Genomic DNA, 21,964 nt, shown 5'->3' on the forward strand with positions numbered 1-21,964 from the left:
CCAAGTTCTGCAGCCAAGTTCTGAAATTTGGTTCCGATTTTTGGGTAAGAGATTTGTGGTTCTATCACCCTCATGCTCTGTGGTCTGGCTTACAGAACCCAAACTGCAGGCCACCTCAAAAACCAGTTGTCCAGCTTGCACAGGACAACAAAGCACAATCCCACGACCTATATACCACTGTCAGAAAGGCAGGAAAATTCCACCCACACACTTGGTTAACAGCCTGGAAAAACAGAGGGAAAGGCGGTTCCAGAAGGCAGCAAGAACCAAGACTGATCACATGGCTGGTTTCTCCTTCTTCCAGCTTGGTGTACAAGGTAACTCCGTGACAGAGGGGTCAAAGGTAGAAAGAACCAAGGATCAACTGTTCTGCTCCCGTGGTATAGGGGAATGGGGGACCCACAGTCACCCAGGATTTACCATGATTTTTACCAGAATCCTAAGGAAAGCAAATGGGATTGTGCCTCTATATGGACTGTGGACCTACTTTTCACTCTATTAGAATGGAAACTACAATATCCAGCATTGATAATCTCCTCAGCAGGTGTATATTATATCTAATTTTCAAACCACCAACACATTTTGCCACTTATGGGAACTATGTATACACTGAATTAGATGGCCAAGCCAAGATTCCTTTTGTAGTATTAAAAAACAACAACGAACCAAACAACAAAAAATAAAAACCCTTTCCCTAATATATCAATCCTGTGAATTTGTATTTTTGAATTCTGTTTATCACTGATCTTACAGCTCATTTTCAACATATCTGGCATCATCTGCCACTAATAAAATTATTTTGAGTTAATTTCCAAAATTGGCTTGTCAGAACCCAATTAGGAAGTTTTCTCCCGTTCTCAATGTGCTCTCACCAAACAAGCATGATGAGAGATGTGCAGTTGTGAGGCCCCCGTAGTCTGGCAACCTCCAAAATGTGTAAATTAAAGGTACAAAGACATAAGAAAAAAGCAGACTATAAATCATTCTAGTTGATAAGTTACTTAACTTTTTTAATAAACAAAAACATGATATGTATAAGACCACGTAGAAAACTTTATGAGAATTTGACACACTGACATTTAAAACAAATAAACCAGAAAAAAGTAGAAATCTTCACCCCCACAGCAATAAACACAGACTTCTTCATCAAATAATTGACTGCACATAATTTATAGACTATATTGCATAGATTCTCTACCTGGAAATTATCATAAGGACTAAATAAACTAACAATTCATTTTTATAACCCAAAGTTAATAGTTTAAATAAACTAGTGTCAAGGCTAGGGAGCGTATACCACAGGCTTCTCTGGTGGAAAAAATGTGTACAATATTTAACAACTAACATCTTTCCATCTCTTCCCTTTCCCTCTCCTCCCCTTTTAGCTGATGTGCCTTAAAAGACTGCCCCTCACAGCGGACAGAATCATTTTCCACATGCAGTAAAATTACAGAGCAGAAACTCCTGAAATAGTACTCAGTTATCTTAGCTCACCAGCATATAGCCCACAGCCTTCCCTTAAGGAGAACGCATTTTGTTCACAAAGGTGGAAAATTCATATGTGTAATTTACGGGATTGTCATTTTACAATGTCATCTTAATCTGACTACAGGAAACCAACAAGTGATGATGTCTATCTGCCTCAAACATCTTTTTACCTGGAAAAAAAATCAGTTGGAAAAGGAAGCTTGGAAGGAGAGGGAAAAAGGGGAATGAGGAAGGAGGAAGGGAGAAGGGAGAACTGGGAGGAAGGGTGGGGTTTAGGAAGGCCAATAGGATGTGACTCTGAAGGGAGGGGTGCAGTTCTCCAGGTAGGCAAAGGTGGCCAAAGCCTTCCATAAAGCGAACAGAGCCATGAAAACTGCTGCATAGATCACATTCAGGTAACAACAGGCTTCATTTTGTGGTTCTGCCCCGCGCCCCACTTACTAAACAGTTAAACGGGCATGAGGCAGTTGAGTTAAATAAGGGTATGGAAGTTGATCAGTGGAATAGGTTGTGTCTCCCAAAGGTAAGCAGGCATTCTAACCCCGTACTTGGGCAGGGGACCTGGTTTCAAAAGAAGGTCTGTGCCAGTATCGTTACTGAAGTTAACATGAAGTTACACTGGAGTACGCTGGATCCCAATCCAATTCGGCAGGTGGTTTTGCGAGAGATAATCAACACTGGATCTTGCTATAGTCAAAGTTAGCTAAATTTTAGTCCCACTCAGTTGAGTCATGAAAACCCCAACCTAAGGGTTCATTCTCCATTCGCTTTAGTGCCAAGTCTTCACAATCCTCACTTTTACTGTGGCGACCAACCTAGCAGGAGTATGGCCTTTCTAATGAGACACGAGAGGAGACTGGCACCCACCGGTGGCCTGTACATTCATTAACAAAAGGCTCCTCCCCAAATTACAGATTTCCCCAGGTTGTGTAAAACTGATCCTTTTCTCCATCATATTCCCCAAAGACCTGACAACTTACGTTGTAGTCATATTTCCTGGAGGCTGAATCTTTCCGCATAGTTCAGTGTATTCAGGAAACCCACTTCAAATGAATCCAAATGCTGAAACCAACTTGACTGCTGCCTGAAGGTTCATTATCAACAGCTAGAGATTTCTGCTATCATATTCTGCCTCTTTGAAAATGAGGGGAGGGGGAGATGAGACAGCGATCCATACAATAGGACGATGATGCTGGCAGATTTAGAGCTATTCTGCCACAAACCAAGGAACACCTGGGGGTGACCAGAAGCTGGTAGAGACAAGGAAGCCCCCCCCCCACCCCCTTACAGCCTTAGGAGAAAACACAGCTCTGATTTTCTTTGCAGATGACTGGCCTCCAAATTTGTGAGCAAGTAACGAACGGTCTCCTGTTGTGAGCCATCCAGGTGTGGTGCTTAGTTCCAGCACTCCAGAAAGTGGATACAGTGGTCTGGGGTAACAGTGCATAGAAACAGTGAGAACTTCTCTCCAACAACACAGATTCTACCTTGGAACGCTGATGCTTGTGTACAATAATCGCTATCACAATCATGTCATTAATGGAACTGTCAGGATTGCCATTTATAAGTACATGTGATTTGGGAGCCCTGGTGTGTAGTGGTTACGAGTTCGGCTGCGATCAATATGGTCAGTAGTTCGAAACTACCAGCAGCACGTCAGGAGAAAGACGGCTTTCTATGCCTGTAAACAGTTATAGTCTCTGAAAGAAATCCATAGGGGTTTGCTATGAGTCAGAAGTGACTTGATGATATTGAGTTTAGTTTTTTTTTTTTTGGTGCTTTGAAAGAAATACAGAAAAGGACCAAGGTGTAGATACCACCATGTTATATGGACTTACCACCTGCTTTACCCACTAAAACCAATGGCTGCAGGTATATACCAAAAGGGACCATCATACAGGGCTCTAGGGGGCCAGCTTGATGGATGGGGACACTTTTAAAGGTGAACATGCCAGAAGTCCTCGCATGTGAGCCATCCCCACAACTTGCTTCTTGCTGCAATTAGGTGCCACTGAGCACATTCTGACTTAAGGACCCAATAGGGCAGAGTAGTATTGACCCCTATGATTTCCTGGCTGTGATCTTTATGGACAGAGACCATCAGGCCTTTGTCACACGGAACAAGGGGGTGAAGTTAAACCCCCTTTTGCTGAGCAGCTAAGCACTTAACCGTTGTGCCACCAGAGTTCTTTCCTGAGTTTCGCAGATCACTCCAATCCCCACTCCCTTGGGCCATCGTTCGGTCGGACCACATTCACACCACAGCTACTACTGTGAGTGTACCAGAGCAGGCAATGAAGCCAACTTAGATAAGAGAAGCATCCTTGGCAGGGAGAATGCAATTGGCTGGTCTCTATTCTTTTTCCTTTACAACACGCTGAGCACGGAGGTTAAGTGTATTTCATACCTTACCTCTTGAAAGAACCCTTCACAGTTCCCACTATGTCACCCCTACCCCTAACACTCCCTGTCCAGGCTACACTATCAGCTCTGCATACACTCCCCCTGCAAAGAGGCAGCAAAGGGCCAATAACAATTTGTTTCCCTCTGTATCATAGGCATTTTTAGAACAGCCGAGATAAAAATCTCAGCATATTCAGAATTAAATATATTTCAACTGACTGAAGTAAAATCGCCAAAGTGGAAAATCTTCACTTACCGCTTCATCAACATTTTAGGGATTGAGAGGCCACAGGAGGAAGAATAATCACCTCTGCTGTCATTTATGGAGATTGAGGAAATTAAAACCTACGCAAACCAGCGCAAAGAGAAACGAACCTGCTCAAAAAAGGAAGGACCTTAGAAACATTGTGTCTGAATGAAACGCCCGGTGGCTGCCTCCTAATTTGGAGCCCTGGCTATTCCAATCCCACGTGCTTGGTGGATTCTGGCTCGATAGTTGAGTTGAAAGGAAGGTGTCAATCAGACCTCAGGAGGCATTCTACAGAAATGGTTTCAAAGATGCCACATGTACATTTGGGTTGAATGTGAAATGCAGAATCAGTAAATTAAATAACACTATTAGAGCTTCTAAATTTGATATCAGAAGACAAGCACAATATTTGAAAACAAAATCAAACACATATGATTGTTTTTGTTGTTGTTGCTAAAACACACTACCTCTTCTCACTTATTGACATGACGGAAGTACAAAGACTGGGCTGTTAGGTAAAAAAAAACAGTGTTATGTGAAAACGGAAGATGATTACATCAGATCACAAAAACAGAAGGCTACAATACTGCATAACTCTCAGATTACATCATTACATCATAATTGTCAAACCACTGGAAACCCTGACTCAGCTGGTGACATATAACTTAACCATCAGAGGTAATGTTACCCCTCACTTCACATCTCGGTATTCATTAAAATCGGATGCACATCTGAACAGATGAAATAGACATGTAGGAGTTTTTTCTTTTACCACTCATAAAGTTGTTTTAATTGAAAATAATTATCATAGAAATACGACTTACCAGGAATTATGTCCACTAACTGGTAGGTTTACTCTACGAGGGGACTACAGAAAGTTCATTGAAAACTTTCATTATCCATTAATTTCATTTTCCAGGAACTTTGAAGACTGCTCTTTTATAATTTTAAACACTTTTATTGGCACATATTCCACATACCACAATTCAATAGTTTAACCGTATAAAGAAAAGTTGAGCAATCATTCCCACAATACATTTTAGAACATTTTATTATTTTCACTGCTCCTTGTTGTTAGCTCCCCAACCTCCCTGCCACATTTCCATGAAACCATTAAGCCAGTGACTGTCTTAATAGATTCACCTATCCTGATTTCATGCAACAGAAAGTATTAAAAACAAGCTAACAAAAGAACCACAATAACAAAAGAGAGAAAAACTTCAATAGAAAAAAAAAGCAAGTCAAGGGAGAGGGAGGAAGGAGCTGGGAGTCAAGGGGCATTTATGGAGGTCTAGACAAAGACGTGTACATGCAAACATATCTATGAGGATGGGGAAATAGATGTAATTATCTACATTTAAAGGGTTAATATTAAGGTGGCGGAAGGGCCTTGGGCCTCTACTCAAGCACTCCCTCAATGCATGAATACTTTCGTTTATTAAATTGGTACTCTATGATGCTCACTCTCCCGACACAACTGCTGAAGCCAAAGTGGGTGAACAAGTAAATGTGGTGAAGAAAGCTGATGGTGCCCGGCTATCAAAAGAGACAGTGACTGGGGTCTTAAAGGCTTGAAGATAAACAGCGGCCATCTAGCTCAGAAGCAAAAAAGCCCACATGGAAGAAGCACACCAACCAGTGCGATCACGAGGTGCCAAAGGGACCAGGTATAAGGCATCATGCAAAAAAAAAAAAAAAAAGGAATGAATATGTGTGTGTGTGTGTGTGTGTATACCACATTGAATGAAGGGGGAAGTGCAGAGTGGAGACGCAAGGCCCAAGTGTCAGCCACTGGAGATCCCCTCATAGAGGGGTTCAGGAGAGGAGATGGGTCAGTCAGGGTGCAAGGTAGTACCGACGAAGAGCACAGCTTTCCCCCAGATCCTGGATGCTTCCTCCCCCCAACTACCATGATTCGAATTCTACCTTGCAGGGCTGGATAGGGCAGAGGTTGTACACTGGTACATATGAGGGCTGGAGGCACAGGGAATCCAGGGTGGATGATACCTTCAGGACCAAGGGTATGAGGGGCGATGCTGGGAGAGTGTAGGGTGAGTGGGTTGGAAAGGGGGAACTGATTACAGGGATCCACATGTGACCTCCTCCCAGGGAGAGGGACGGCAGAGAAGGGGGGGAAGGGAGACTCCGGATAGAGCAAGATATGACAAAATAACGATATATAAATTACAAAGGGCACATGAGGGAGGGGGGAGCGGGGAGGGAGGGGAAAAAATAAGAGGACCTGATGCAAAGGGCTTAAGTGGAGAGCAAATGCTTTGAGAATGATTGGGGTGGGGAATGTATGGATGTGCTTTATACAATTGATGTATGTATATGTATGGATTGTGATAAGAGTTGTATGAGTCCCTAATAAAATGTAAAAAAAGAAAAGGGGGGAAAAAAAGAAAGAAAGAAAAGAAAATGATTAGGGCAAAGAATGTACAGATGTGCTTTATACAATTGATGTATGTATATGTATGGACTATGATAAGAGTTGTATGAGCCCCTAATAAAATGTTTAAAAAAAAAAAAGAAAGCAAAAGGCAAAAGGGAGGTCCAAATATAAGGCATTACATTTTAACCCAGTTACATCTGCCATAATCCACTGTCCAACGCCCTCTGCATGACAGCACAGGTTATTCACATCCCTGATTTATGCTAAGAGGGAATTCCTTGCATGTTTAGTCCACGTGTATTTCCTTCACTTTTTAAAACACGAAAACAAGCTTTAAATAGTTCAAAAATGAGATCAAATAAGACATTACACTTTAACCTAACCACATCTACTAAAATCATCTCTAAGTAGATTTTGAAAATATTGTTAAACTCAAAATGCCATGTAGCAAGATAGTCTGTGAGGAGGTGGTCTGGATTCTTAAAAATGTCTTAACAGTAAATAAAGCTTATGGTATTAGGTAAATATGAAGACGATACTTCATAAAGAAATGGATATATGGAGGAACATTTGGAATCTTCATTTTACCCTAAAAAAAATCCACCTCTCAAAGTTTCTGAAATCGAATCAACCAGACTCTGATAACTACATGACTAAAAGATGATTGCCATGATATCACTTCTAACAGACAAGAATTATTATTGGCACAAATGCTATTGGGGTTGTACAACTGCAACAGCATTTTTTTAGTATGTCCAAATATTAGTGTGTTTCATGCGGCTCACCATAAAAATTACTACTTGAACTGTGCTAGGCAAGTTAGCATGTTTGATTTTCCATAGTTTGTACACTGTAATGTCAAGTTTGGTCTGTGTCTTCTGGATCACAGACCCACCAACAACCACTTACGGGGATAAGAGACAAACCCAACTCCCTGCCATCCAGTCAATTCCGATTTCTGGTAACTCTACCGGACAAAGTAGAACCGCCCCCGTGCGTTTCTGAGACTGTAAATCTTGACAAGAGTAGAAAGCCTCATCTTTCTCCCTTGGAGCTACTGGTGGTTTCAAACTGCTGACCTTGAAGCTAACAGCCCAGTGTGTACCCACTACTTGTCCACGTCCACGTCCACCAGCACCAGCACCACCCCACCCCTGGTTCCATTTTGTTCTACACTGGGTCACCATGAGTCAGGGAACTAACTCAAAGGCAATTCACAACAACAACAACATGGACATCATGTTCCGGCATACAACAACAACATAGACATCATGTTCCGGCAGGCGTCAGCATATTGAATGAAGCCTCTAGGTGAGCTCAATACATGAAGGAAAACTTTAAAAGGGGCCTGGCATTAGCTGGTCGGCAATTTTAAACACAAACTGTGCTGTACATCTGTCTGTCCCAGGGGATGACATACTCTTTGATCAGAGAGGCTTTGTCTCATTCATTATTCTGTTCCCAGATCATAGGGAGTAGCTTACTAGGTACATAAAGAAATGTTCATTTAATCGAGGAAGTTTGAAAATCAAATAAATTGATTGCTTGATTGAGACTATTCTACATTCCAAACCAAAAGACCCAAACAAACACAAACCCCCAAACCTTCCCCTTTGGGTTTCAGAGGCTGTAAATCTTGATGGGCGCAGAACGCCCCATCTTTCTCCCCCAGCTGGTGAGTTGGAGCCGCCCCTTTGAGGCTAGAAGACCCACACTCAGCTCCCTGCCCCACTCGGCTCCCTTTATTTAGGACACATTCTGTACTGGAGAAGTCATTAGCTTGTAATTAACAGAGTCCACCTTGATAGAAAGGACATGCACGGTGCCCAACAATGGCCGATACTTTGTGAGGAAAGAAATACTGCAGGAGCTAGGACCAACAGGCGCTCAGTCGGCACATGCAAGGTGCCAGGCAATTGAAACTCATTACCTGGTTTAATCATCTACCCTCCAGGGAGGTAGGTATGCTGTTAACGCTTTTTCACAGGTGAAGAAACTGAAGTCCAGGAAGGCTGTCTCTTGCAGTGGCCACATAGATGGGGGCCATTAGATCTGGGCGTCCATCTCAGATAGACACGAAAGGCATTCTTTGGGGCACCTGTCTCTGCTCCCCTTTCTTAATCTGTCCTTTGCGATGAAGCCTTTATGCTACAGACTGCTGAGTGTTTCTGTCGTGTGACCCACCAGACAGCAGTGATCCCATTCAGGCTAGTGCTTTTCGATGCATAAAATGACAGCCACAACTTAATCTACGGGAATGCAACGGGGACACTGAGTTCTTTTCTTTACAGGGGAAAGCAACTATACTGAAATACAGGCCTGCTAATAATTTCAAAATAAATCGTGCTCTAGCAACCTATGTGCCCCTTTAATAACTCATGAAATAACAAAATGTATCAAGGGTTTAAATGCCCTGTAGTTTTAGTGTAGTTTATCAACATATTTCAAAAGAGTCTGAATGTGATCTAACACAGCCCTGGTGACTTGGTGGGTTGTATGGTGGGCTGCCATCCTAAAGGTTAGAAGTTCAAAACCACTGTCTAATCCAAGTGGGGGGAAGGTGGGTTTATTCTCCAGTAGCATTACGGCCTCTGAAACCCACCGGAGCAGTTCTACTCTGTCCTACCGGCTGGCTATGAATCGGAATCGATTTGAAGGCAGTTGAGTGCTGAGAATACCTGTCTTCGTATCTGCGATAGAGCCACAAGGACTGCCGCACCGTGCCTCACTGACACCAGAATTCACCTGCAAAGGAAAACTCATCCTGGGGGTGCATTCGGGGACAAAAGCAAACGACGTTTTCCATATCGCAGAGTGTGCATTGAGGGGCCCACACTGTCCGCGTGTCTCTTGCAGTGCCACAGGAAAGCACGCCCTCCAGGGACCTCAGACGGCAACAACGGATAGAGGCAACCGGCTGGCTCAGTACCGCAATTAGGAAACATGCTCTCTGGCTGTGCGAACTCACTGTGACGTTCCCGGGAGCTTAAGCCTGTTGCCCTTGCGCGGGTTCTGACTCATAGCAACCCTCTGAGACGGGGAATTGCTAACCCACAGGGTCTCGCAAGCTGTGATCTTTATGGATCAGAACGCCATCTCCTCATCCCAGGGAAGGGTGGGTGAGTGCCAGCCAGTGACCTGCTGCTTAACAGCACCCATGCACCACCACAGCGCTCCTTTCCAGGGGGCTTGCTGCTGCTGCTGCTGCTGTTGCTTTTATGTGCCATCTAGTCGGTTCCAACTCAAGGGACCCTATGCAAACAGAATGAAACCCTGCCCAGTCCTGCAGCGCCCTTACAATTGCTCCTACACCGGAGTCCACTGTGACAGCCACTGTGCTCCTCCATCTTGTGGAGGCCCTTCCTCTCTTCTGTTGCTCCTTACCAGGCACGATGTTCCTCTCCAGAGACGGTCTCTCCTGATGACTCTGGTTAAGGAACGGTTGAAACAAGCCAGGTGCACCAGTGCTGCCAAGGATGCATTCTTTCCACTCAAGATCGCATCCTTGAAGCCAAGCTGGGGTGGAGGTAGGAACCACACACAGCTTTAAAAGTAAGACAGACACAGGCCTCTTGAATCCAGCCCACAGAGGAGATGCACAGGCTTGCGTCACACAAGAACACAATTTCAGCACCAGTGACTCCGTCAGAGAAATAGGCTGGTTCAGGAAAAACATGCAGGAATCGGACCACGGTCAGTCATGAAGACCTTCAGCTACAAAACAAGAAGCCCACCCAGCACAAGGTCTAGAATCTAGGGTGTCTAATGGGCTAGGTAATTAACTCTACATATTCAATGCAGTTACCTTAAGCTGGTAAGATATTTGTTTAAAGAGAAATAAATGGAACTACACAGCTTTGCAAGGAATAAGGCACTTAAAGTTAAAGAGCAATTCCTGACTAATGATCGCCCTTAGAAAAGGTGACCTGGGACCCACTGGGCTTTGCAGGCCCCTCCGGGAGCTGCTTGCCATGATTCTGCTCAGAAAGTCACTCTATACGTTTTTGCTTTCCTCCTGAGGGAGGACACGGTTTTTCTGACACGGGGCTTGGCTGTGGGGATCCCCCGTGGTGTCGTGGGTTACATATTGTGAGCTGCTGACCACCAGGGCAGTAGCTCCACCCCACCAGGGGCTAGACAGGAGGCAGAAGAAGCGGTCTACTCTTGTCAAGATGAAAAGGCTCCGAAACCCAAAGGCGTTCCAGTCTATCCTTTAGGGTCCCTGTGAGTGAGAATTGACTCAGTGGCAGTGAGTAAGGAGTTGCTGTTGTTGTCAGGTGCCATCAAGTCGGTCTTAGCCCATAGTGGTCCTAAGCAAACAGACTGAAACACGGCACAGGCCCGCCCCATCCTCAGAATTGTCCCTATGCCTGAGCGCATTGTTGCGGCCAGTGTGTCCATCGACTTGCTAATGGGCCCTCCTTTCTTTCACGGATGCTCTGTTTCGCCCAAGCATAATTTGCTCCTCCAGGGGCTGGTCTCCCCTAACATGCCCGAAGCATGTGAGATGAAGCCTCACCGCAGGTGCCTCTTAGGAGCTCTCTGACCTTTTTCGAAGACAGATTAGTGTTTCTTTAGCCACCCATGGTACTTTTAAAATTCTTCTCTGGCACCACAATTCAAATGCACCAGTTCTTCCTCAGCTTTCCTTACTCAGAGTCCAACTTCCACATGCATACGGGACACTTAAAATTCCACAGCTTGGGTCAGGCGCACCTTCGTCCTCAGAGTAACATCCTTGCTTTTCAGTACTCCTTAAAGGGTCTTGTGAAGCAGATTTACCTAGCACAACACATCTTTTGCTCTCTTGACTGCTGCTTCCATGAGCGTTCATTGTAGCTACAAGCAAGACAAAATCCTTGACGACTTCAACATGTTCTCCGTTTAATGAGATGTCACCTATTGGTCCAGTTACGTTTTGTTTTGTTTTAAATATTGTTGCAAACCAACTGGAAGGCTGCAATCCTTGAATTTCATGAGCAAGTCCCCCTCACTTTCAGCTCACAAGGTTGTGTTACCGGCATACAGCAGGTTGCTAACAAGACTTACTCCAATCCTGATGCTGACTTTTTCTTTCTATAATCCAGCATCGCTGATTATTTGTTCAACATGCAGATTGGACTCGTATGGTGAGAGCACACATTCCTGATGCACACCTTTCTGATATTAAATCACGCGTACTCCCTCGATCCACGAACAGATTCAGCAGGAGCACCATGAAATGGTTTGAATTCCTATTTTTCTTTAGGTTATCATGTGTTTATTATTATCGGCACAGTCGAACGCCTTGGTATAGTCAAAACCACGCAGGTAAACATCTTCTGGCCTCTGCTTTCAGCCATGATCTATCTGACATGAGCAATATCCCTTGTTCCATGGCCACTTTGGAATCTAGCTTGAACTTCTGGCAGCTTTCTGCCAATATCCTGCTACAGGCATTGTTAGATGATCTTCAGCAAAATTTAACTTGTACGTGATGTCAAGGATATTGGTATATAGTCTGAGCATTCTGTTGGGGCACCTTTCTTTGGTGCGCGTATGAATCTCTTTCAGTCAGTGGGCCAGGTAGCCGTCTTTCAAATGTCCTGGCACAGAAGAGCGAAGGGGCTTCCAGTGTTTATGCAGCCTGTTGAAACATTTCAATTGGTAATCCACCAATTCCTAGAGCCTTGTCTTTTGGCGAATGCTTTCAGTGCAGCTTGAATTTATTCCTTCTGCACCATTGCCTCTTACTCATATGCTATCTCCTTCAATGGCATAATGTCGGCCAGTTCTTTTTAGTAGTGACTCTGAGTATCCCTTCCATCTTCTTTTGATGCGTCCTGCCTCCTTCAGTATTTTGCCCATAGGATCTTTCAAGATGTACCTCAAAACTTGAATTTTTTTTCTTGAGTTCTTTCAGTTTCAGATATGCTGAGCATGTTTTGTTTTCGGTTTTTAAACTCTAGGTCTTTCCTCATTTTATTATAGTATTTTACTATGTCTTCTCTAGGTGCCCTTTGAAATGCTCTGTTCAGCTCGTTGACTTCATTATTTCTTCCATGTGCCCTAGCTACTCTAGGGTTAAGAGCAAGTGTCAGCGCCTCTTCTGACATCTCCTCTGATTCCTTCCCGTCATTCTCATGACCCTTGGATTCTTCATGAATGAGGTTCCGGAGGGCCTCCCTCAGCTCCTTAGGTCTTCTGTATTCATGTTCCATGCAACAAAGCTTGTTCTTGAGACATTCCTGAAACTCCTGTGGGCTCATTTTTTAATTTTCCTCAGCTTTAACCTGAATTTACATATGAGCAATTGATGGTTTGTTCCACAGTCAGTCCTCACCCTGGTTTTAGCTTTTGTAAAGCCTCTTCCCCAAGAGCCACTACATGTGTTTTCTGTGTATTCCATCTGGGTAAGTCTCTTTGTACAATCCCCGTTTGTGTTGTTGGAAACATGCTGCCAAGACGTATCAATAAATATTGGCAATTAGAACGCAAATGTAGGAAACCAGGAAGAAGGACTGGTGCTGGAAAATATGCTCTCGGCGATCAACATGACTCATTCATAGCAAATACCTTTTATCAACAACATAACCGGTGAGCGAGGAGGCGGTTTGACTAAAGTAGCAGAGGTTTTGATAAGAATTCCTTTCACAGGAAGTACAAGGAACCTGGGTGGTGGCAGACTCCGTTTGTGATCAGGTGCTAATGAGAAAATTAATGATTTGAAACTACCCAGAAGTTCCGTAGAAGAAAGGCCAAACTTTCTGCTTCTGTATGAATTACAACTGAGAAAACTCTACAGAGAAAATCTATTCTGTAACAGGTAGGGCAGCCATAAGCGGGAAATGACCGGATGGTAACCAACGGGTTCTGTACATTAAGAGAAAGTGTTGTAAACAGATAGGATTTGTGCAAACACATTCTGGATTGTGGTATCAGGCCTCAGCACTAAACTCAGCATGTTATATCTGGCCAGGCCCTATCATTCCACCATCTGATCCCCTAGCCCTTGCCAAAGCCATGGCTTAGCAAAGGCCACACTGAGGCCAACCAAATGAGCTTCTGGTGCATCACGGTTGCCTGGCCAGATGCAACAGGCTCTTGCAAGACTCTAGAAGCAGAAAGAGAGATGAGATGAAAAGTTAACTCTTTCTTCAAAACTTAGGAGAAGCAAGGGAAAGAAGGTGCTCAAGCGAGATCATTTCTGCATCTATTTCTAAGCAACAGAATCCCACAATCCACAGGTTACCCAGTCTTCAAAGCAACATGGGGGGACTCAAGAAGTTCTACAAAGCAGCATGGTGGGCAGCTGACACTGAGCAACTTAAAAGGGAATTTGAACCTCAGACAGTTTTCCAGACCTTGTAGCAGGATGGACTTACGATGCCATCCTTAGACCGTCATATGAGGGCTAATAGCAAAACGGAATACATATAATGTGATCTGCAGAACTCCAATTCTCATGACTGCTCACTTGATTTAAGCTACAAATGTGTGGACCTTTTTTAAAATCCCCTCCTGCCGTGGGCTGCCAATCTTTGTTTACTTGGTGATCCACCATCAAAACACAATGAGGAAGCGGGGAAAAACACCCCCAAATGGCCTTTTCATTGTATTATTTCCAAATTTTAAGGAGATTCTGATAGATCAAAGATCTCTCAGAATAAGTAAATATTTTTACTTCACAGTAAAATGCCATCAAGACATTGTCATCAAAATAGTGAAATGCTGATCTTTCCAACCCTTCACTCACTTTCAAATAGAAGACATCACTGTTGACGTAACCCTCAACTTTATTATGAACCATCATTACAGGAAACCAAGACTATCGTCACAAACCAACCAATGAACCCAAACAAAGCCAAACTCACTTCCATTGAGTGGCTGGTGGTTTAGAACTGCTAACCTGTAGACTGCGAACCAAATGTCACCCACTCCACCACCAGGGCACCTGAATCACTGAACAGCTGGACTTAATTTTTAAGTATGTATATTAACAGTTGATGTATCATCCCAAGAGAAGGTTTCGATTAAAGAAAAAAGAATAATTCCCCATGATTGCTAGCAGAAGAAGTTGGAATATATAAACCCAATTTCCTTGGGAGAAAGCAGACCTCTGAAATAAAGTTGTTTACTGTTATGGACTAGGAAGTTAAAGCGATATCAATTTATGCAAGCAAAAGCAAACATGAATATGTATACACATCAAAAATACCATGGCCTGAACCTTTGTTCCCAAATGGTATAGTTTCCAATCATGCTCCTTCTAAACATTCTGTACATTTTGGGGATGTGGGAGCCTGCAGAAAGAAGGTGGGAAAGGAAATGTGTAAAGCAACCAAGGAACATGCTGGATGAGCCTGTGTGACCAGAGGGAGCTTTAGTGCTCGTCTCCTCCCCACTACAGTGGGAGAGACAGAGGTCCAAACCAATGGCAAGAGTTCCACCCCAACATATGACACTGTGAAGGGGAACCCAAGCAACATAGCTACCCACGCAAGAGAGGTTGTTGTTGGAATGAGACGAGGGAGGGCGACATACAACACAGTCACTGTCACCAGTCTTTGTAAGTGGGGGTTAGTCTCTGCTTGTACTGTGAACATGGATTTCATTTTGCTACAACTGAATGTCCTAGGGATTATACGAGTTGTTATTGAAAACCCTTAATTATCCTGTCATGGTATCTGCTTGTATGTGACACACAGTACTCATAGCAAATACTTAATAACACTGCATAGATGTAGACACACCGAGACAAACAGAACACATACCTAAAAGGGCACTGCATACAAGCACACAGAGTCCAACCTGACCAAGACCCAGTAGAAAATACAAAAAACAAAAACATTTGCCTTAAAGAAAAATATGGTACCTAAAGGAATGTTTTAGTTACCTAATATGGAGAGAAGAATTATACCTTTGGGTCTCACGGAATCCCAAAGCATGAAAGAGAATTAAAGTAAACCAAATATCTGAAGATCCAACCAATATAAGAATAGAGATGACTCTTAATTGTCCACCGATAAACGAGCAAAGTGGAAAATGCTATGAAGAACAATCACTGCAGAAATAGCAAGTGTTGAGCTGAGAGAAAGGAAGGAAGAAAGAACGTCAAATAGACTCCGGGAGAATTTGTGTCCCTAGAGTGTGGAGACATATTTCCCTTTAATTGGTTATAAACATTTCATTAGGATTTCTCATATATATATTCTGTGGTCAGAAATGATCATACCAGCTAAAGGATTGTAAAGGTAATAAATGAGAAATTACTTCTGACAGCTTTTTAATAGTTGAAAACAGCACTATTTGGCAAATAGCATACAACACTGGGGGTAGGGGGTGGGGGATGGGATGCATTTCAAAAGATCTAAGAAGAGAACCACATAAACTACTAAGCTAGAAAAACCATGTAGTCATTAAATGCCATCGAGCCAGTTCCGATCCACTGTGACACTGATGTAAAGCAGAACAAACTCTACTCAGTGAGTAATGTCCCAAATCTGGACACCACTTGGAATGTCTCTCACAGGCAATCTGAATGCAGTCTCACACATCCACACTAGCTGGGAATACTAGCATCAGGGTAAAAATCCCTTGGTCACGCAGTTGGACCACCTCTTCAATGCTTCCTTCGTTTGCATCTAACTTCAATGGTTAGCGGGGCACCAGTTGTACTGAAGCATCTGGGGAGCTTTCCCAGCACCAATTCTAAGTGTCTGATTCCAGAAGTCTGGGACAGAGCCGTGGGACCTGTCTGCATCATGAGCTTTCCCAGAGATTTTGATGTACTGCTGGAGCCCAGTTCCAGCCACGATGAACTTGCCAGGCCATCCTGTCATCTTCAGCTGGTGAGCCAGTAAGTGAAATCCTACCTCTTGCATCCTATTTTAACCCCGAAACCACACACAACGCATAGCAAGGCTAACCTCTCTCCAGAGTAAACATCCCCACGCCCTTTCACACCCCACATGCCTACAATTGCCCACAGCTCTTATTTACTAGAGAGATTCACAATGTTCGTGGGAAAATGGAATGAAAAGATAATGGAATATTCTAGGAATGTGACGTCTGGGGAGAGCACAAATCCTCGTGCAATACAATGGGGCGTGTGTTCCTTCATCGGAGCTACGGTATTTTAATCGACACTTCCTAATGTGCCTTTTACTAAGCCTTGGCCACCGAACAACACGATGCTTCCTTTTTGTGGTCTGATTTTAAATCCACTAAATTTTAGAATCCACCACTGATTTGTCAGTTTGCTCTACTGCGGGGGCTCGTGTGTTGCTGTGATACTGGAAGCTACCTCCCTGGTATTTCAAATGCCAGCAGTGTCACCCAAGGTACAGACGTTCCAGTGGAGGGAGAGCAGTCCCTGGAGAACGACATCATGCTTGGTAAAGTGGAAGGGCATCTAAACGAGGAAGGCCCCCAACGAGATGCCCTGGCACATGGCTGCAACAAAGGCGCAGCACAGGAGCAATGACTGGCGAGGCTGGTGCAGGACCAGGCAGCATTTCCTGCTGTTGTGCTTTGAGTCGCTGTGGGTTGGAACTAACTGAATGGCCCCTAACAACAACATTTTGGGGATCATTTTAGATGTAAACAGGTATTACAAAGATAGTACTAAGAGGGCATGCATGTCATCCATCGGATTCCCAATATTATGACACGGCCACCCACGGCCACTGAGCCTATTTAGACTCTCAGTTGCCCTGAAGACAAGCAGAACTTCTCCGTAGGGTTGGTGCGCTCTAAATCTCTAGGCGAGCAGACTGAAGCTGAACTCACTATTCTTGCAGGGCCCCTTTATCTTCAGATCATGGTAGGTTCATCAAAACTAAAAACAGACTCACATTTCTTTAAAATGTGCCATCCATCCAACACACAGACTGCAGGTCCTTCTGTTCCGACATGATGTAAGTGCAGGGCCTTATATTTCATCTTGTAAGAACCAGGACAATACTGCATCTACTAAGAGTGTGGCTTTGATTCTTACAGAATGAAATGTACAAACCTGTGTTTGTTTGTCTGCTTTACAAGTGTCTGGAGTCCCATATTTTTAAAGGCAGGAACCCTAGGCGGCCATTGGGTAAGCAATGGGTAGCTAACTACAAGGTTAGCAGTTCAAGGCAGCAGCCACTCTCTGGGAGCAAGACGAGGCTAGTTGCTCCTATAAAGACTTACACACGTGGCAACCATCCGCTTAGGATCGGCATTATACACTGGGATCGCCTTGATGGCAACAACATGACTACAGTGGGTTTGGATTGGAACATCCGTTAAAATAATTGGAGGTAAGGTTCCGTTAAATAAAACATCCACAGTGGCCACTTGTTTCATATAATTCACTACTTGGAAAGGAAGGCTTCTCTTTACATCCCTTCAATTGAACAGAGCAATGCTTGGGGTCATGTAAACCTCCCCCAGTGACATTAGGAGCCTCTGACGCATACCACTAACAAATTACAGATTCAACCAGTTCTCTCTTCATTTGGCTACTCGGTTCTATTCTACACACACGGATTCCTGATTCACGAAGTTCTGACACATTTCCAACTCTGCATTTCTCTCTCTCTGTCTCTCTCTTTTCCCATCACTAGTTTAATAAATGCTTGCATGCTCTGGTCCTTCAGATGAAAGATTTACAGTAGCAGCACAATGGGAGAAATCCTTTCCACAGGGACTCAAGTGCTTCGGAAAAAGAAGGGAACTATCTCGACTTAACATGTAATGGCAACTCATTGAAGCAGGTAATGACCATGTGTGAACACGGTGCTCACAGGCAAGCCACAGAGAAGCCCAGATATCCCACAAAGCTAACTCAAGAGGAACAATAAGGTCGTGTGGGTAGCACCCTTCCTTCAAGAAAAAAAGGAAATTCAATCTATCCTCATGAAATTACTTACTGGCCTTAATGATTACACATCTAGGGAACAAGATGACACAAGATAGCAATTTACTATTGAAATCCTGATTAAAAAGAGTAATTTAGACATAAGGACCTGAAGATAATTCTACTTAGCTATATCAATCACTGCCAGGACAGTTTTCTAAACACTTCTCAGAAGATGTGAAAATGGCTACTTTCAGATTTTGTTCCTCTCTCAAAGCCAGGCTGTGGAGTTAAAGAATTTTAAGTTGCAAAATAGAACTGACAATGCTCTCAGAAAGGTTGTGTATTGACAGCTTTCCTGTCATTCTGCCGAGCGTCTTAGAAGTGGTGGCAGGGTGAGGGCAAGGCCCCAAGCAGCCCTCTTTACCTTACCTCATAGTAACTTCGCACTGCGTTGCAAAATGCCTCATCAGCTACGATTTGTGTCTCCCCGTTGAGGAAGGCCTGGAATCGTTCTTTTAGTAACTGCAATTGTTGCTTATTAAGCTGCGGGGAGAGAGAGAGAGAGAATTAGTTGATAAATGAGCTACCCCGCCCCCCAATATAATAATTCTTGGAAATCAGCTACGTTCAATACTGTACCACCATCACTGTAATACTTAAGAGTTATACCTGCCATGTGTACATGAGATGCAATACTTAGAATGCACCAACCCCCTGGCAAAGCAAGATTAGGACAAATAATTCTTATAACCCTGAATGCTGGTTCCGTTTGAATACTTCCAACAACTGCCTGCGTGCAAGAGAACTCTGGCTTTCAAGTAGACTTCATGGATGGATACGGGTGAAGGTGGCACAGCCTCGTGGATGTAACTGGCACCACTGAATTGCGCACAGGAACGGGGTCTGTGGGAACTATATTTTCACCGCAGCACAATGAAGGAAAAGGAAAAGACATACCATCCAACACTCTTCCCTCAAATGGGCTTCCCGGGATGACTTCCCAGCCTCTTTGCCCAGACAAGTGCAAAATCTAAACTTTAAATAAGAAACTAAGTGTGGCAGAATTGCCAGCTCTCCTGAACAGAGAAAGCAGAGAGGGCACGCACTCTTGAAGGGGACGGTGCCATGCTCGGCCCAAGACAAGAGGTAACAGGAAGCAAGGGCACAGAGAACAGAAAAGATCTCAAGGAAGGGCCCTCTGAAAAGAACAGCTGTTTGGGGTGCCATGAATAAACATAGGGACTGAGTGGAGACACTGGAAGCACCCATAAAAACGAGGCCGATCTAAGAGCTACCACAGACAACAGACAACAGCAGGGCAAAGTTGACGTCCTATAGCTTGCTGCGGGCTAGCTGTGAAACTAGGAAGAGCTTACAACCCTGGATCAATTACTACCAAGGATGCATGCAGTACGGGCAGTGATTGGCAACACGGTCCCCTACTAATCAACTACAAGCAGGTCTGGCTGGATAACGAGTCAGGGCGGGTGCAAAATGAACACGTGAAGCCCCTCGGTGGATTTCAAGACAACCAAAGCCTAACCAAAAAAGTTGTCCATCAATTCAGACCCACGGTGACCTCATGAACTGCTCCATGGGGTTCTTAAGGCAGTGGCTTTTCAGACATTAATCGCCAAGGCCACTCTGTGTAGGGATGCACGGATAACCTTTTGGCTAGCAGTGAAGTGCTTAAGCCATTGCACTGTCCAGGGGGCTCCAAGACAACAGCGGAATGTCAAACCCAGAACCGGACGGACCCTGTGCACTCGCATGGGCTCACACCCCGGATGTCCGCCCTGGTGGGAGGGCAGATGAGGGCTCTTGGGGCCGTTTCACCTCCTTGTCTGTTAAACGGAGAAGGAACGAGAATGTTTTTGAGATAAACCGACAAATCCTCAACTACATAAGGAACAGCCATCGGGCGATCCTTCCATTTTATTCGATGGGGATCAACCTCTATTAAAGAACTCAGGTCTGGCTCTGGATGCTACGCAGAGATGGGAAGCACCTGAAACATGCTGAGGATAAAATGATTAAAGGATTAGAAAGACGTAACAAACTGGTACGGCTGGGCTTTGAAAAGAAAGCTGACGGAGAAATAAGCTTAAATCTGCTCCAAAGCCTCACTCCAAAGTCATTCAAATAAATAGGAGGCGGGCTGGTGCAAAGCACAGGTCTGAGTTAGGAGTTTAACAAACGAGGCAGCTTGTGCAGGAGCCGCTGCTGGTAGGAACAGACTGATGCAGAAGGGCTCTGCTCTGCGCAGGCATGCAGGGAAAATGTCTTGCTTTGAATAGTGAGGAGAGGAGACGATCATCCCTTTTGCTTTCCTTTCTTTTATTTATTCCTTTTTGCCCCAAGGCCATCTCCTCTATTTTCAGGGAAGCTAAATGCAGCTGTTGAAACCCAGGAACTTTGCCATCATCGCTCTTTCCCTATTTCCGTGGCATGAAGAGAAACAAAGGACAGAGCAGAGACGTGTGTATGCACATGCGTGCCTGTGTGTGCACCAACAAAGCAAATTAAGTCCAGAAATCCAGCCTGTACACCTGGCTCACAAAAGGAAGCGGGAGGAAATTTGACTGCAATTTGAGAGAGGGAGGCAACTGAGAGCTCTGGATCGGCCAAGCCCTAAGACCCACCAAGAAGGGCCTCAACTTGCAACCCAAGCGCCCAGGGAAAATGCTGATGGAGACCGACAGGGACCCGGGAATGACAAGGAACTGGAGGGGACTTCAAAGATCACTTCCTTCACCTGATAAAGGAAAACCATTCAAAAATACAGCCTGTGGATTTCTTCATTCAAAGTCCTCGCCTTTAAGGCATTTTGTTCTTTTAAAAACCATTCCAACATGACTTCTGTGTAGTTTCCGACAGTTGTTACTAGTGTTCATATGTAGATGTTGTGACAGTGGGTTACGCCGTCGCAGTTACGATATGGGAAATTTCATGGATGGGAATCAAGAACAGTAGATCCAAGAAACACATCTTCCTGGAATTCCGCCCAAAGGAAACACTGTAGTCCATAAAACATGGCAAAGGTACCTGACTCAATGTCACGCTTTGGTATTTTTTTCTGAGAAAAAGACGGTGCAGTTGTATTTATGATGTGAAATGGCAGTAAATATTATACTGATGAAAATCAAAGTCTGCAGCCTTCTGTATGGATTGCAACACAAGGTACAGGAAACAAAAATCTTCACAACTTGGCCACTGGGCAACATCATGATAAACGGAGACAACAATTAATGTTGTCAAGGATTTCATCTTGCCTGGATCTACATCTGATGCTCATGGTAGGAGTCAATAAATCAAAAGACATATCACAGGAGACAGATCTACTGCACGAGACTTCATTCAAGTTTTACAGAGCAATGATGTCACTTTGAGAACTAAACACTTGCATCCGACCCAAATCATGGAATTTTCAATCACCTCATAGATAAGTGAAAGTTGACCCTTTACTAAAAGAATGCATTTGGATTTTGGTGTTGGCGAAGAATATTCAAAGTACTGTGGACTGCCAAGAGAATGAACAAATCTGCTTGGAAGAATTACAGCCAGAATGCTCCTTAGAAGTGAGTATTATGAGACACTGTCACCTGCACTC

The 21,964-nt window shown here is 44.0% G+C and overlaps 1 protein-coding gene across 15 annotated transcripts in view; it reads right to left on the reverse strand.

Moving 5' to 3' along the window:
* CADPS2 (calcium dependent secretion activator 2) overlaps positions 1-21,964 on the reverse strand; it is a 520,508-nt gene that overhangs the window by 362,490 nt on the left and 136,054 nt on the right. For all 15 annotated transcript variants that reach the window (XM_075557705.1, XM_075557702.1, XM_075557700.1 and 12 more), the window contains exon 2: positions 18,784-18,897. In XM_075557705.1, coding sequence (XP_075413820.1) covers positions 18,784-18,897 — 114 coding nt within the window. The remainder of the gene's footprint in view (positions 1-18,783; positions 18,898-21,964) is intronic.

The sequence above is a fragment of the Tenrec ecaudatus genome, chromosome 9 (genome assembly GCF_050624435.1).
Source record: "Tenrec ecaudatus isolate mTenEca1 chromosome 9, mTenEca1.hap1, whole genome shotgun sequence".
Classification (NCBI taxonomy): Eukaryota; Metazoa; Chordata; class Mammalia; order Afrosoricida; family Tenrecidae; genus Tenrec; species Tenrec ecaudatus.